This window comes from Echiichthys vipera (assembly GCF_963691815.1).
Source record: "Echiichthys vipera genome assembly, chromosome: 19".
Lineage (NCBI taxonomy): Eukaryota > Metazoa > Chordata > Actinopteri > Perciformes > Trachinidae > Echiichthys > Echiichthys vipera.
Genome location: NC_139844.1, coordinates 28,105,262 through 28,122,513, shown reverse-complemented (window position 1 = coordinate 28,122,513; position 17,252 = coordinate 28,105,262). Strand labels below are relative to the sequence as shown.

Genomic DNA, 17,252 nt, shown 5'->3' with positions numbered 1-17,252 from the left:
TAAACGTGTGTTAAAGTGTCCTCTAGGAGCATAAACGTGTGTTAAAGTGTCCTCTAGGAGCATAAACGTGTGTTAAAGTGTCCTCTAGGAGCATAAACGTGTGTTAAAGTGTCCTCTAGGAGCATAAACGTGTGTTAAAGTGTCCTCTAGGAGCATAAACGTGTGTTAAAGTGTCCTCTAGGAGCATAAACGTGTGTTAAAGTGTCCTCTAGGAGCATAAACGTGTGTTAAAGTGTCCTCTAGGAGCATAAACGTGTGTTAAAGTGTCCTCTAGGAGCATAAACGTGTGTTAAAGTGTCCTCTAGGAGCATAAACGTGTGCTAAAGTGTCCTCTAGGAGCATAAACGTGTGTTAAAGTGTCCTCTAGGAGCATAAACGTGTGCTAAAGTGTCCTCTAGGAGCATAAACGTGTGTTAAAGTGTCCTCTAGGAGCATAAACGTGTGCTAAAGTGTCCTCTAGGAGCATAAACGTGTGCTAAAGTGTCCTCTAGGAGCATAAACGTGTGCTAAAGTGTCCTCTAGGAGCATAAACGTGTGTTAAAGTGTCCTCTAGGAGCATAAACGTGTGCTAAAGTGTCCTCTAGGAGCATAAACGTGTGTTAAAGTGTCCTCTAGGAGCATAAACGTGTGCTAAAGTGTCCTCTAGGAGCATAAACGTGTGCTAAAGTGTCCTCTAGGAGCATAAACGTGTGTTAAAGTGTCCTCTAGGAGCATAAACGTGTGTTAAAGTGTCCTCTAGGAGCATAAACGTGTGTTAAAGTGTCCTCTAGGAGCATAAACGTGTGTTAAAGTGTCCTCTAGGAGCATAAACGTGTGTTAAAGTGTCCTCTAGGAGCATAAACGTGTGTTAAAGTGTCCTCTAGGAGCATAAACGTGTGCTAAAGTGTCCTCTAGGAGTATAAACGTGTGCTAAAGTGTCCTCTAGGAGCATAAACGTGTGCTAAAGTGTCCTCTAGGAGCATAAACGTGTGTTAAAGTGTCCTCTAGGAGCATAAACGTGTGTTAAAGTGTCCTCTAGGAGCATAAACGTGTGTTAAAGTGTCCTCGCATAAACGTGTGTTAAAGTGTCCTCTAGGAGCATAAACGTGTGTTAGTGTCCTCTAGGAGCATTAACGTGTGTTAAAGTGTCCTCTAGGAGCATAAATGTGTGTTAGTGTCCTCTAGGAGCATAAACGTGTGTTAAAGTGTCCTCTAGGAGCATAAACGTGTGTTAAAGTGTCCTCTAGGAGCATAAACGTGTGCTAAAGTTTCCTCTAGGAGCATAAACGTGTGCTAAAGTGTCCTCTAGGAGCATAAACGTGTGCTAAAGTGTCCTCTAGGAGCATAAACGTGTGTTAAAGTGTCCTCTAGGAACATAAACGTGTGTTAAAGTGTCCTCTAGGAGCATAAACGTGTGCTAAAGTGTCCTCTAGGAGCATAAACGTGTGCTAAAGTGTCCTCTAGGAGCATAAACGTGTGTTAAAGTGTCCTCTAGGAGCATAAACGTGTGTTAAAGTGTCCTCTAGGAGCATAAACGTGTGCTAAAGTGTCCTCTAGGAGCATAAACGTGTGCTAAAGTGTCCTCTAGGAGCATAAACGTGTGCTAAAGTGTCCTCTAGGAGCATAAACGTGTGTTAAAGTGTCCTCTAGGAGCATAAACGTGTGTTAAAGTGTCCTCTAGGAGCATAAACGTGTGTTAAAGTGTCCTCTAGGAGCATAAACGTGTGTTAAAGTGTCCTCGCATAAACGTGTGTTAAAGTGTCCTCTAGGAGCATAAACGTGTGTTAGTGTCCTCTAGGAGCATTAACGTGTGTTAAAGTGTCCTCTAGGAGCATAAATGTGTGTTAGTGTCCTCTAGGAGCATAAACGTGTGTTAAAGTGTCCTCTAGGAGCATAAACGTGTGCTAAAGTGTCCTCTAGGAGCATAAACGTGTGTTAAAGTGTCCTCTAGGAGCATAAACGTGTGCTAAAGTGTCCTCTAGGAGCATAAACGTGTGCTAAAGTGTCCTCTAGGAGCATAAACGTGTGCTAAAGTGTCCTCTAGGAGCATAAACGTGTGTTAAAGTGTCCTCTAGGAGCATAAACGTGTGTTAAAGTGTCCTCTAGGAACATAAACGTGTGTTAAAGTGTCCTCTAGGAGCATAAACCTGTGCTAAAGTGTCCTCTAGGAGCATAAACGTGTGTTAAAGTGTCCTCTAGGAGCCTAAACGTGTGTTAAAGTGTCCTCTAGGAGCATAAATGTGTGTTAAAGTGTCCTCTAGGAGCATAAACGTGTGTTAAAGTGTCCTCTAGGAGCATAAACGTGTGTTAAAGTGTCCTCTAGGAGCATAAACGTGTGTTAAAGTATCCTCTAGGAGCATAAACGTGTGTTAAAGTGTCCTCTAGGAGCATAAATGTGTGTTAAAGTGTCCTCTAGGAGCATAAACGTGTGTTAAAGTGTCCTCTAGGAGCATAAACGTGTGTTAAAGTGTCCTCTAGGAGCATAAACGTGTGCTAAAGTGTCCTCTAGGAGCATAAACGTGTGTTAAAGTGTCCTCTAGGAGCATAAACGTGTGTTAAAGTGTCCTCTAGGAGCATAAACGTGTGCTAAAGTGTCCTCTAGGAGCATAAACGTGTGTTAAAGTGTCCTCTAGGAGCATAAACGTGTGTTAAAGTGTCCTCTAGGAGCATAAACATGTGTTAAAGTGTCCTCTAGGAGTATAAACGTGTGCTAAAGTGTCCTCTAGGAGCATAATCGTGTGTTAAAGTGTCCTCTAGGAGCATAAACGTGTGTTAAAGTGTCCTCTAGGAGCATAAACGTGTGTTAAAGTGTCCTCGCATAAACGTGTGTTAAAGTGTCCTCTAGGAGCATAAACGTGTGTTAGTGTCCTCTAGGAGCATAAACGTGTGTTAAAGTGTCCTCTAGGAGCATAAACGTGTGCTAAAGTATCCTCTAGGAGCATAAACGTGTGTTAAAGTGTCCTCTAGGAGCATAAACGTGTGTTAAAGTGTCCTCTAGGAGCATAAACGTGTGTTAAAGTGTCCTCTAGGAGCATAAACGTGTGTTAAAGTGTCCTCTAGGAGCATAAACGTGTGCTAAAGTGTCCTCTAGGAGCATAAACGTGTGCTAAAGTGTCCTCTAGGAGCATAAACGTGTGTTAAAGGCTCCTCTAGGAGCATAAACGTGTGTTAAAGGCTCCTCTAGGAGCCTAAACGTGTGTTAAAGTGTCCTCTAGGAGCATAAACGTGTGTTAAAGGCTCCTCTAGGAGCATAAACGTGTGTTAAAGGCTCCTCTAGGAGCCTAAACGTGTGTTAAAGTGTCCCCTAGGAGCATAAACGTGTGCTAAAGTGTCCTCTAGGAGCATAAACGTGTGTTAAAGTGTCCTCTAGGAGCATAAACGTGTGTCAAAGTGTCCTCTAGGAGCATAAACGTGTGCTAAAGTGTCCTCTAGGAGCATAAACGTGTGTTAAAGTGTCCTCTAGGAGAATAAACGTGTGTTAAAGTGTCCTCTAGGAGCATAAACGTGTGTTAAAGTGTCCTCTAGGAGCATACACGTGTGTTAAAGTGTCCTCTAGGAGCATAAACGTGTGTTAAAGGCTCCTCTAGGAGCATAAACGTGTGTTAAAGTGTCCTCTAGGAGCATAAACGTGTGCTAAAGTGTCCTCTAGGAGCATAAACGTGTGTTAAAGGTTCCTCTAGGAGCATAAAGAAAGAACAGCTCCAGCTTCAGAAGTTTGATTCGGACCTTTATTGAAAAAGTTGCAGTTCCTTCTTTAATTTACAGTCGGAGTCGAACGTGTGACGCTTGTCTATGGCACATGTCAGGGCCGCGTTACGCTGCTCCACAGGAGGAGACGCGTCCGCTCCTCTGACGTTAAACACGTGAAACATGAGACGATCACAAAGAACCAGAGCCGTGAACACGCGTCACAACAGAGCACGTGGGTCTGATTCCAGAGCGCGTGCGTCTGATGCCAGAGCGCGTGCGTCTGATTCCAGAGCGCGTGAGTCTGATGCCAGAGCGCGTGCGTCTGATTCCAGAGCGCGTGAGTCTGATGCCAGAGCGCGTGCGTCTGATTCCAGAGCGCGTGAGTCTGATGCCAGAGCGCGTGCGTCTGATTCCAGAGCGCGTGCGTCTGATGCCAGAGCGCGTGCGTCTGATTCCAGAGCGCGTGCGTCTGATGCCAGAGCGCGCGCGTCTGATTCCAGAGCGCGTGCGTCTGATGCCAGACGTGTGCGTCTGATTCCAGAGCGCGTGCGTCTGATGCCAGAGCGCGTGAGTCTGATTCCAGAGCGCGTGCGTCTGATTCCAGAGCGCGTGCGTCTGATGCCAGAGCGCGTGAGTCTGATGCCAGAGCGCGTGTTTGATTCCAGAGCGAGTGCGTCTGATTCCAGAGCGCGTGCGTCTGATGCCAGAGCGCGTGTTTGATTCCAGAGCGCGTGCGTCTGATTCCAGAGCGCGTGTAGAATCTGAACGTCGCAGCGGCGTCAGAAACAGCTCCGTGGACGTAAACACGACGGCAGGACGCTCGTGAAGACGCTTCTCGTGCAGGAGCAAAGCTGCGTCCGTCGGTTCAGTCCTGACCTGACACCCTTTCAGAATAAGACTTCCTGTCTGGTGTTCCCGTTGTTTCCACATGTTCGGACCTTGGTTCTGTTTGTTTGGACCCGGAACTCTTATTTTGAAAGGGTGTCAGGTCAGGTGTTCCTCAGTTTGTTTACATGCACTCAGGAAACCAGCGTGTAACCATGGCAACTGCACCGCTGCGCTGAAACCAGTTTCTCCAACGGCTCGTGCCACGGCGTGCAAAGCACAGCGGCGTGGAGCTCTGAGAGCCGAACCAGGAGAACACACGTCTGTGTTCACGCACGGAGCAGGAACCAGGAGAACACACGTCTGTGTTCACACACGGAGCAGGAACCAGGAGAACACACGTCTGTGTTCACACACGGAGCAGGAACCAGGAGAACACACGTCTGTGTTCACACACGGAGCAGGAACCAGGAGAACACACGTCTGTGTTCACACACGGAGCAGGAACCAGGAGAACACACGTCTGTGTTCACACACGGAGCAGGAACCAGGAGAACACACGTCTGTGTTCACACACGGAGCAGGAACCAGGAGAACACACGTCTGTGTTCACACACGGAGCAGGAACCAGGAGAACACACGTCTGTGTTCACACACGGAGCAGGAACCAGGAGAACACACGTCTGTGTTCACACACGGAGCAGGAACCAGGAGAACACACGTCTGTGTTCACACACGGAGCAGGAACCAGGAGAACACACGTCTGTGTTCACACACGGAGCAGGAACCAGGAGAACACACGTCTGTGTTCACACACGGAGCAGGAACCAGGAGAACACACGTCTGTGTTCACACACGGAGCAGGAACCAGGAGAACACACGTCTGTGTTCACACACGGAGCAGGAACCAGGAGAACACACGTCTGTGTTCACACACGGAGCAGGAACCAGGAGAACACACGTCTGTGTTCACACACGGAGCAGGAACCAGGAGAACACACGTCTGTGTTCACACACGGAGCAGGAACCAGGAGAACACACGTCTGTGTTCACACACGGAGCAGGAACCAGGAGAACACACGTCTGTGTTCACACACACGGAGCAGGAACCAGGAGAACACACGTCTGTGTTCACACACGGAGCAGGAACCAGGAGAACACACGTCTGTGTTCACACACGGAGCAGGAACCAGGAGAACACACGTCTGTGTTCACACACGGAGCAGGAACCAGGAGAACACACGTCTGTGTTCACACACGGAGCAGGAACCAGGAGAACACACGTCTGTGTTCACACACGTGGACTCAGAGAACTGACGCTGACGGAGCTTCCTGATTGGATCAAACAGGAAGTTGGGGGCGGGGCTTGGCCCTGAATGCACCGTGTGTGTCCACAGATGAGACAGTGAAGCTGCAGCTCTGCTAACATGATGCTAACATGATGCTAACATGATGCTAACACGATGCTAAGGGCTAATATCTGGGGATCAGATGGTGGAGGCTGACGTGTTCCTGTGGATGTGAAGGTTCAGGTGTTAAACAGACACAGAGATGCAGCAGAAACATGAGAAACATGAGAAATACAAAGTGTTTCTGAACGATCACAGCACGAAAACCCAAAAACACCAAACATGACCCTGAGAACCAGCAGAAGAAGGTTCTGGAAGGTCCAACGACCGGGTCGCCGTCGTCCACGAGCAGAAGTCCTTTAAGTCTTTTCTTTAATGTTTTTAAAGCACCGCTGCCCCTTCGCTCTCTGTGATCTTCTGCCAGAACCAGGACCAGGGACAGAACCAGGACCAGGGACAGAACCAGGACCAGGACCAGGACCAGAACCAGGACCAGAACCAGGACCAGGACCAGGACCAGGGACAGAACCAGGACCAGGACCAGGACCAGGGACAGAACCAGGGACAAACAGTCTGCAGCAGAGGTCAGAGTGTGTCAGAGTGTGTGTGTGTGTGTGTGTGTGTGTGTGTGTGTGTGTGTGTGTGTGTGTGTGTGTGTGTGTGTGTGTCTCAATCAGAACAGTTGAATCATCATTTCGAGTCTTTCAGTCTTTAAATAATATTTGTTTTAACTTAAAGGTTGAATCTGTAGAACGATCAGAGCGGCTCCATCTAGAGTCTCCAGATCGTCGCAACAACAAAGTATAAGTCCAGCAGTGGGGTTGCCAGGTTGGTCAGACCCGGCCCAGTAGCTCCAGGAGACCGGAGTCTGTTTGAGCCTGTTTGAACCCGTCCCCTCCAGAAAACCACAGCATCAAAACAAGGATTAGAGGAGTTTGACTGACAGTTAGCGTTAGCCGTTAGCGTTAGCCGTCCCAGCTAAGTGCAGATGAAAGTGATGTTAGCATCCAGGAGCAGCGTAGCCATGTGGGCGTGCGTTTGAATGGCGTTCCTCTCCTTTCTCTCAGTCCATGGAGTGAATGCTCGGCCTATAGTGACTCTGGTTGTTGCCCGTCTCCGCTCACTCAGCTGCTGGGACAAAGAACGCCCCCTTCACTGAGGCTCCCAAGCAGCTGCACCATTGGCTAACTCCATTTCACCCAGTGCCAGCCTACAGTAGCTGCACCCAACAACAGACAACCCTGGCAACCAGCAACGCCCAACGCTCTTGGCTGCTTAAAAATGTGACTTTGATAAAGATTCTGCAGATTCAACCTTTGAGTTTGAGGCGTGAGCGGGGAGCGCGGCGCCCCTGGCGGCTCCAGGCCCGGGCGTTAGGAGGTCTCGGGGTTGTCTTCTGCCGGCTCCGCGGGCTCCTGCGGTCGGTACATGAAGGTGAGCAGGAACAGCGCCACGTCGTAGGAGCACCAGTACGCCGTGTGGGACGTCACCGCCGACCAGTAGCGGCTCTCCACCAAACCCTCGCGCAGCTCGAAGTCGATGCGTCGCTCCAGCTCCACTGGAACCGAGAGAGTCAGAGTCAGAGGAGCGGGTCTGAACACACACACACGGGTCTGAACACACACACACGGGTCTGAACACACACACACGGGTCTGAACACACACACGGGTCTGAACACACACACACGGGTCTGAACACACACACACGGGTCTGAACACACACACACGGGTCTGAACACACACACACGGGTCTGAACACACACACGGGTCTGAACACACACACACGGGTCTGAACACACACACACGGGTCTGAACACACACACACGGGTCTGAACACACACACACGGGTCTGAACACACACACGGGTCTGAACACACACACACGGGTCTGAACACACACACGGGTCTGAACACACACACGGGTCTGAACACACACACACGGGACTGAACACACACACACGGGTCTGAACACACACACGGGTCTGAACACACACACGGGTCTGAACACACACACGGGTCTGAACACACACACACGGGTCTGAACACACACACACGGGTCTGAACACACACACACACGGGTCTGAACACACACACGGGTCTGAACACACACACGGGTCTGAACACACACACACGGGTCTGAACACACACACACGGGTCTGAACACACACACGGGTCTGCACACACACACGGGTCTGAACACACACACGGGTCTGAACACACACACGGGTCTGAACTCACACACGGGTCTGAACACACACACACGGGTCTGAACACACACACACGGGTCTGAACACACACACACGGGTCTGAACACACACACGGGTCTGAACACACGAACGGGTCTGAACACACACACACGGGTCTGAACACACACACACGGGTCTGAACACACACACACGGGTCTGAACACACACGTAGGTCTGAACACACACACGGGCCTGAACACACACACTAGGGTCTGAACACACACACACGGGTCTGAACACACACACACGGGTCTGAACACACACGTAGGTCTGAACACACACACGGGTCTGAACACACACACACGGGTCTGAACACACACACGGGTCTGAACACACACACACGGGTCTGAACACACACACGGGTCTGAACTCACACACACGGGTCTGAACACACACACACGGGTCTGAACACACACACGGGTCTGAACACACACACGGGTCTGAACACACACACGGGTCTGAACACACACACACGGGTCTGAACACACACACACGGGTCTGAACACACACACGGGTCTGAACACACACACACGGGTCTGAACACACACACGGGCCTGAACACACACACACGGGTCTGAACACACACACGGGTCTGAACACACACACGGGTCTGAACACACACACACGGGCCTGAACACACACACAGGTCTGAACACACACACACGGGTCTGAACTCACACACACGGGTCTGAACACACACACGGGTCTGAACACACACACGGGTCTGAACACACACACACGGGTCTGAACACACACACGGGTCTGAACACACACACACGGGTCTGAACACACACACACGGGTCTGAACACACACACACGGGTCTGAACACACACACGGGTCTGAACACACACACGGGTCTGAACACACACACGGGCCTGAACACACACACACGGGTCTGAACACACACACGGGTCTGAACACACACACGGGTCTGAACACACACACACGAGTCTGAACACACACACGGGTCTGAACACACACACGGGTCTGAACACACACACACGGGTCAGAACACACACACACGGGTCTGAACACACACACACGGGTCTGAACACACACACACGGGTCTGAACACACACACGGGTCTGAACACACACACGGGTCTGAACACACACACACGGGTCTGAACACACACACACGGGTCTGAACACACACACACGGGTCTGAACACACACACACACGAGTCTGAACACACACACGGGTCTGAACACACACACGGGTCTGAACACACACACGGGTCTGAACACACACACGGGTCTGAACACACACACGGGTCTGAACACACACACACGGGTCTGAACACACACACGGGTCTGAACACACACACACGGGTCTGAACACACACACGGGTCTGAACACACACACGGGTCTGAACACACACACACGGGTCTGAACACACACACGGGTCTGAACACACACACGGGTCTGAACACACACACACGGGTCTGAACACACACACGGGTCTGAACACACACACACGGGTCTGAACACACACACACGGGTCTGAACACACACACACCGGTCTGAACACACACACGGGTCTGAACACACACACACGGGTCTGAACACACACACACGGGTCTGAACACAAACACGGGTCTGAACACACACACGGGTCTGAACACACACACACGGGTCTGAACACACACACACGGGTCTGAACACACACACACGGGTCTGAACACACACACACGGGTCTGAACACACACACACGGGTCTGAACACACACACGGGTCTGAACACACACACGGGTCTGAACACACACACGGGTCTGAACACACACACACGGGTCTGAACACACACACGGGTCTGAACACACACACACGGGTCTGAACACACACACACACGGGTCTGCTGAACACACACACGGGTCTGAACACACACACACGGGTCTGAATACACACACACGGGTCTGAACACACACACGGGTCTGAACACACACACACGGGTCTGAACACACACACGGGTCTGAACACACACACACGGGTCTGAACACACACACACACGGGTCTGAACACACACACACGGGTCTGAACACACACACGGGTCTGAACACACACACGGGTCTGAACACACACACACACGGGTCTGAACACACACACACGGGTCTGAACACACACACACGGGTCTGAACACACACACGGGTCTGAACACACACACGGGTCTGAACACACACCTGTCACGCTTTAAACAACTGAAGGTTCTAGAATAAGAAACTAAACTCACGTCGTTCACTGTGAACGAAACTCTGACACTTTCTCTGTTAAACACAAACATGTGAAACTAAACGAGTCGTGACGTGAAAACATCAACATTCAAGCATTTTAAGGGATTTAAACATTTTCAGTTGACTCTTTTTTCTGTGGCACAGTTAAAAACACCTGTTAGAGTCAGAGTGTTAGAGTCTCTGCTTCACAGAGAAGAGACGGTCCTGACTCCATCAGAGCTCCTCTCCCTTCAGCCTGTGTGTGTGTGTTTCCCTGGTTCAGTCTGTGTGTGTGTGTGTTTCCCTGGTTTAGTGTGTGTGTGTGTGTGTGTTTCCCTGGTTTAGTGTGTGTGTGTGTGTGTGTTTCCCTGGTTCAGTCTGTGTGTGTGTGTGTGTGTTTCCCTGGTTTAGTGTGTGTGTGTGTGTGTTTCCCTGGTTTAGTCTGTGTGTGTGTGTTTCCCTGGTTTAGTGTGTGTGTGTGTGTGTGTGTTTCCCTGGTTTAGTCTGTGTGTGTGTGTGTTTCCCTGGTTTAGTCTGTGTGTGTGTGTGTTTCCCTGGTTTAGTCTGTGTGTGTGTGTGTGTTTCCCTGGTTTAGTCTGTGTGTGTGTGTTTCCCTGGTTTAGTCTGTGTGTGTGTGTTTCCCTGGTTTAGTCTGTGTGTGTGTGTGTTTCCCTGGTTTAGTCTGTGTGTGTGTGTTTCCCTGGTTTAGTGTGTGTGTGTGTGTGTTTCCCTGGTTTAGTCTGTGTGTGTGTGTGTTTCCCTGGTTTAGTCTGTGTGTGTGTGTTTCCCTGGTTTAGTCTGTGTGTGTGTGTGTTTCCCTGGTTTAGTCTGTGTGTGTGTGTGTTTCCCTGGTTTAGTGTGTGTGTGTGTGTGTGTTTCCCTGGTTTAGTCTGTGTGTGTGTGTGTGTGTTTCCCTGGTTTAGTCTGTGTGTGTGTGTGTTTCCCTGGTTTAGTCTGTGTGTGTGTGTGTGTTTCCCTGGTTTAGTCTGTGTGTGTGTGTGTGTGTTTCCCTGGTTTAGTCTGTGTGTGTGTGTTTCCCTGGTTTAGTGTGTGTGTGTGTGTGTTTCCCTGGTTCAGTCTGTGTGTGTGTGTGTGTTTCCCTGGTTTAGTCTGTGTGTGTGTGTGTTTCCCTGGTTTAGTGTGTGTGTGTGTGTGTTTCCCTGGTTCAGTCTGTGTGTGTGTGTGTGTTTCCCTGGTTTAGTCTGTGTGTGTGTGTGTTTCCCTGGTTTAGTCTGTGTGTGTGTTTCCCTGGTTTAGTGTGTGTGTGTGTGTGTTTCCCTGGTTTAGTGTGTGTGTGTGTGTGTTTCCCTGGTTTAGTCTGTGTGTGTGTGTTTCCCTGGTTTAGTGTGTGTGTGTGTGTGTGTTTCCCTGGTTTAGTCTGTGTGTGTTTGTGTGTGTTTCCCTGGTTTAGTGTGTGTGTGTGTGTGTTTCCCTGGTTTAGTCTGTGTGTGTGTGTGTGTGTTTCCCTGGTTTAGTGTGTGTGTGTGTGTTTCCCTGGTTTAGTCTGTGTGTGTGTGTGTTTCCCTGGTTTAGTCTGTGTGTGTGTGTGTGTGTTTCCCTGGTTTAGTGTGTGTGTGTGTGTTTCCCTGGTTTAGTGTGTGTGTGTGTGTGTTTCCCTGGTTTAGTGTGTGTGTGTGTGTGTTTCCCTGGTTTAGTGTGTGTGTGTGTGTGTGTTTCCCTGGATGTTCTCTCCTCTCTGTTTCCTGTTGGGAGCAGGAGGATCCAGGTTGATCCAGGTTGATCCAGGTGTTTGTCGTTGGCACTGATCACCTGCCTCCCTGTGTATGAAGCCTGGCCTGAGTCTCATTACTCCAGATCAGTCTCAGTAGCAGGAGTGTGTAGCAGGGGCTAGCGTGTAGCGTGTAGCGTGAAGCGTGTAGTGTATAGCAGGAGTGTGTAGCGTGTAGCAGGAACGTGTAGCGTGTAGCAGGAGTGTGTAGTGTGTAGCAGGAACGTGTAGTGTGTAGCGTGTAGCAGGAACGTGTAGTGTGTAGCGTGAAGCGTGTAGTGTGTAGCGGTAGCATGTAGCGTGTAGCGTGTAGATAGATAACTTGATTTATCCCCGAGGGGAAATGAGGTCGTCGTAGCAGCGGTACAAAACAATCAGAAATACTAAAAATAAGATCAAATATAAAATACTAAATATGAACGACAACTAAATATGAACAGTAGCAGGAGCGGTAGCGTGTAGCAGGAGTGTGTAGCGTGTAGCATGTAGCAGGAGCGGTAGTGTGTAGCGGTATCGTGTAGCAGGAGTGTGTAGCGTATAGCAGGAGCGGTAGCGTGTAGCAGGAGCGTGTAGCGCGTAGCAGGAGCGGTAGTGTGTAGCGGTATCGTGTAGCGTGTAGCAGGAGCGTGTAGCGTGTAGCAGGAGCGTGTAGCGTGTAGCAGGAGTGTGTAGCGCGTAGCAGGAGCATGTAGTGTGTAGCAGGAGCATGTAGTGTTACTCCCTGAACCACGTACACACACACACAGACACGCACGCACACACGCACACACGCACACACACACACACACACGCACGCACGCACACACACACACACACGGCTCCAGTGTTAAGTGCGAACAGAACCCGTCTCTGTGGATCAGCGGTCGGAGCAGAAGGTTCGATGCTGACTCTCAGTGTGAACACAGACACAGAGACGCAGGAGGTGTGAGGAAAGTTCCCACGGGGGGAAGTGGCGTCTCTCTCTGACCCTGGGGCGTCGGCTCTTCCTCTAACAGGGACCGTGAGGCGGGTTTGGACCGTCCTGAGACACGGGTCAGTTCTTCCCTTTCTGACCCGACAGAGAAAGAACCTTGTGTTTGAATTCTGATTAAAACCCGTTTGTGAAACAGGAAGTGACCGAAGGACGCAGGCGGCGCCTGTGAGCGGCTCAGAACTTACACGAGGTGCTGTCCATGCCGGCTGAGGCGGACTGGGACATGGCGCCCTCCTCCTCCCTCCTCTCCTCCTCCATCTCTTTGTCCTTCTCTTCACTCTCTGCCGCCGTCGCTCCTTCCTCTCCCGACGCCACAGTTTCTCCCTCCGAGGCTCCGCCCTCCGAGGCCCCGCCCTCCGAGGCCCCGCCCTCTGAGGCCCCGCCCTCAGAGTCGCACGGCTCCTCCTCCACGCCGCCCACCTGCCCACTGGAGCGGGAGAAGCGTGAGAACAGGATTCCTCCGATGCCCTTTCCGAGACTGGCTGCACCTGAGGAGAGAGATATTTCAAACACAGTTACAAAGTGATTTACAGTGAAACTAAAGAGACTTTACATGAAACACAGAAAACAAACGGATGATTCAACAAATAACTCAATAACCAGTCGGATGCGTTCACACTCAGTGTCTCCTGCTCGTCTCTCAGACTCTTTTCCAGCTGAGTCACTTAAAGAAGTGTTAGCTTAGTTAGCATTCCTGTGTTAGATGTGATTAGCATGTCTGGACGACCGTAGCTGCAGGATTAGCATCATTAGCATGCTAACATCAGCATGCTAACTCCGTCATCTGGACCTGGACTCCACTGGAATCTGCTCCAGAGACACAGGACTCCCACTCCCTTTAGCTGCCATCCTGTGCTGTTAGCCAACTCCAGGGCGATGGAGCTAATGTGAGCTAATGTGAGCTAATGTGGCTAATTCTGTAAACGTCAGCCCTCCCCCCAACGTCACATACATGCCCTTTTATTGTCAGAGGAAATGAGGCGGAGTCAAAGTCTGACAGATGGAGACTCCTGTAGGCGACTGGATCAAGTTAGAGAACGGAGCTGACGGAGACGCTGCGTCTGTTTTCAGACTTTTGTAAAAGCTTCCTTTTCTCTCCGCTGTGCGACTTTTCACACAACAATGAGTCAGTGAATAACCTGCATGTCTTTGGGGTCAGTTTGACCCCCCCCCCCCCTGTTGCTCACCCATGATGCTGGCTTTGCCCAGGCTGGTGATGGACTCCCCGTAGTGGCGCCGGGCCTGTGGCGGCGAGGTGCAGGGGCTGGGGATGCTCTCTGAGTCCGACACCGACGCCGTCTCCTTCGGGGGGTTGATCAGCGTGGGCCGGATGTGGTCGTAGCGCGTCGGGCTGGTGGTGTTGTACCTGCACATCACAGCATGAACCCCCCCTCACTGACACGTTCTGTCACAGCTGCGTCACAGAGACTCTGATACCAACAGGAGACGCTGCATTTTGGACTGAAGGCTCCTTTAAAGGCTAACAGCAGGATGTGGCTAACAGGGGTTAGCTCGGCAGCAAACCTCTGCAGCAGCAGGAGAAGAGTCCTCACACACACACACACACACACACACACACACACACACACACACACACACACACACACACACACACACACACACACACACACACACACACACACACACACACACACACACACACACACACACACACACACACACACACACACACACACACACACACACACACACACACACACACACACACACACACACACACACACACACACTTACCAGTGGATCTGAACAGGTGCGATGTTGCTGTAGTGCTTCAGGATGAGGGGCTCCAGTCTGTACGCCTGAAACACACACACACACACAAACACACACACACACACACAAGGCTTTAAACAACATGTCACATCTACACGTTTGTCCTGGACTTTAATGTCACACACTTCTGTTCAACGTCACACACGTTTGTTTAACATCCACTGAAGTGTTTGGTTTGTTTGGTAGACGTCACTGATCACTGAACACCCGCGGCCTCGTCCACAAAGCTCGTGGGGACGGCAGAGACGTGGTGAAACATGGTGAAATGTGCGGTGGCAAACGTTGGTGTTCATAGAAAAATCATTTGCGGAGAAGCGTGCGTGTTCCTGCACCGTGAGCAGAGCGTCATGAAACAGCTGAGTCAGCAGAAAAAACACACATTAGCTTTTACATAAATGTGTTTCCCTCTGAATCAAGCCCAGATTAATAAAAACAATAATAATAACACTGATACAGGACGACACTGAGTTAATGACCAGGTCTACGTGTTTCTAATAACTGCAGACGTCGGCAGGTTGGTCCGTGTGCACACGTGTCCGTACAGTTTTATGAATCCAGATTTCTCTGCAGCACCAGCGGGTCAGAGTCAGTGAACGAGGCCCTGGACCCAGAGGTGCTGCCGGGCCTCAGCGGCGCCATGTGACTCACCACCGGGTCAGAGTCAGTGAACGGGGCCCTGGACCCAGAGGTGCTGCCGGGCCTCAGCGGCGCCCTGTGACTCACCACCGGGTCCGTGGGGTGGAAGATGTTGAAGAGGCGTTTGCAGATGGACGTGGGGAGGATGTGGTCCTGCACCGTGCTGCTCCCAGGCCTCGTCCCCCTCAGCGCCAGGAACACAGCCAGAGGAGAACCCATGCAGAAGAAGTTCTCCACCTGCAACACGGAGAACACGAGGCGGTCAGAGCGCCGTCCTGTCCTGACCCTGCTGCCCTGACCCTGCTGCCCTGACCCTGCTGCCCTAACCCTGACCCTGCTGCCCTGACCCTGACCCTGCTGCCCTAACCCTGCTGCCCTGACCCTGCTGCCCTAACCCTGCTGCCCTAACCCTGACCCTGCTGCCCTGACCCTGCTGCCCTGACCCTGCTGCCCTAACCCTGCTGCCCTAACCCTGCTGCCCTGACCCTGCTGCCCTGACCCTGACCCTGCTGCCCTGACCCTGACCCTGCTGCCCTGACCCTGCTGCCCTAACCCTGCTGCCCTGACCCTGACCCTGCTGCCCTGACCCTGCTGCCCTAACCCTGCTGCCCTAACCCTGCTGCCCTGACCCTGCTGCCCTGACTCTGCTCCTGCTGCCCTAACCCTGCTGCCCTGACCCTAACCCTGATGCCCTGCTCCTGCTGCCCTGCTCCTGCTGCCCTTACCCTGACCCTGCTCCTGCTGCCCTGCTCCTGCTGCCCTGCTCCTGCTGCCCTAACCCTGCTGCCCTGACCCTGCTGCCCTAACCCTGCTCCTGCTGCCCTGCTCCTGCTGCCCTGCTCCTGCTGCCCTAACCCTGCTGCCCTGACCCTGCTGCCTTAACCCTGCTGCCCTGACCCTGCTGCCTTAACCCTGCTGCCCTAACCCTAACCCTGCTCCTGCTCCTGCAGTGCTGCAAACAAACGTGCACGCTCACGCAACGCTACTCTGCCTTGAAGTCGAGGGTTAAATAACAGTTTCAACGCACACACAAGTGTCAAAGAAGTCAAACAACTTTACCTTGAATTTCAGAGCCGGCGCTGCACAGGAGGAGGTCTGCAGACCCTGGAACTGGTCCTCCAGGTCCCTGATCCTGGGGGGGGGCAGACACAGAAAGATCAAACAGCACGCACACCTGAGTGATGAGCACCTGACCACACACCTGAGTCTGCTCCAGAGGGTTTAACCCTCCATCACAGCGAGTGTACGGAGGGGAACACGGACACAGAGACCAGGGTTCAGGACTTTACGGTTAATGATAAAAACAGTGAGAGGAGGCAGACGACACAAACGTGAGGAGGTGAAGTCAGGACCGAGGAGGAGGAGGGAGAACCTGAGCCCCCCCTCCCCCCTCCACAGTCCGCCTGCTTCACTGCTGTCCTCCATCTTTTTACATCTACTTTATTTTTCGTTTATTTCCCAAACAGAGCAGAGAGACGTCAGTCAAGTCCTCTGATTGGCTGCAGGTCTTGTGTCAGGGCTCTGATTGGCTGCAGGTCTTGTGTCAGGGCTCTGATTGGCTGCAGCTCTTGTGTCAGGGCTCTGATTGGCTGCAGGTCTTGTGTCAGGGCTCTGATTGGCTGCAGGTCTTGTGTCAGGGCTCTGATTGGCTGCAGGTCTTTTGTCAGGGCTCTGATTGGCTGCAGGTCTTGTATCAGGGCTCTGATTGGCTGCAGGTCTTGTGTCAGGGCTCTGATTGGCTGCAGGTCTTGTGTCAGGGCTCTGGTTGGCTGCAGGTCTTGTGTCAGGGCTCTGATTGGCTGCAGGTCTTGTGTCAGGGCTCTGA

General features: G+C 51.7%; 1 protein-coding gene across 1 annotated transcript in view; it reads right to left on the bottom strand.

Annotated features, from left to right (window-relative positions):
* Positions 1 to 7,216: 7,216 nt before the first annotated feature.
* The window catches only part of ddhd1b (DDHD domain containing 1b), a gene marked incomplete at both ends in the record, with an annotated part of 14,926 nt that continues 4,890 nt past the window's right edge, over positions 7,217 to 17,252 (bottom strand). The window contains 6 exons of the mRNA XM_083933736.1: positions 7,217 to 7,401; positions 13,183 to 13,485; positions 14,185 to 14,363; positions 14,753 to 14,817; positions 15,515 to 15,664; positions 16,487 to 16,559. Coding sequence (XP_083789862.1) covers positions 7,217 to 7,401; positions 13,183 to 13,485; positions 14,185 to 14,363; positions 14,753 to 14,817; positions 15,515 to 15,664; positions 16,487 to 16,559 — 955 coding nt within the window. The remainder of the gene's footprint in view (positions 7,402 to 13,182; positions 13,486 to 14,184; positions 14,364 to 14,752; positions 14,818 to 15,514; positions 15,665 to 16,486; positions 16,560 to 17,252) is intronic.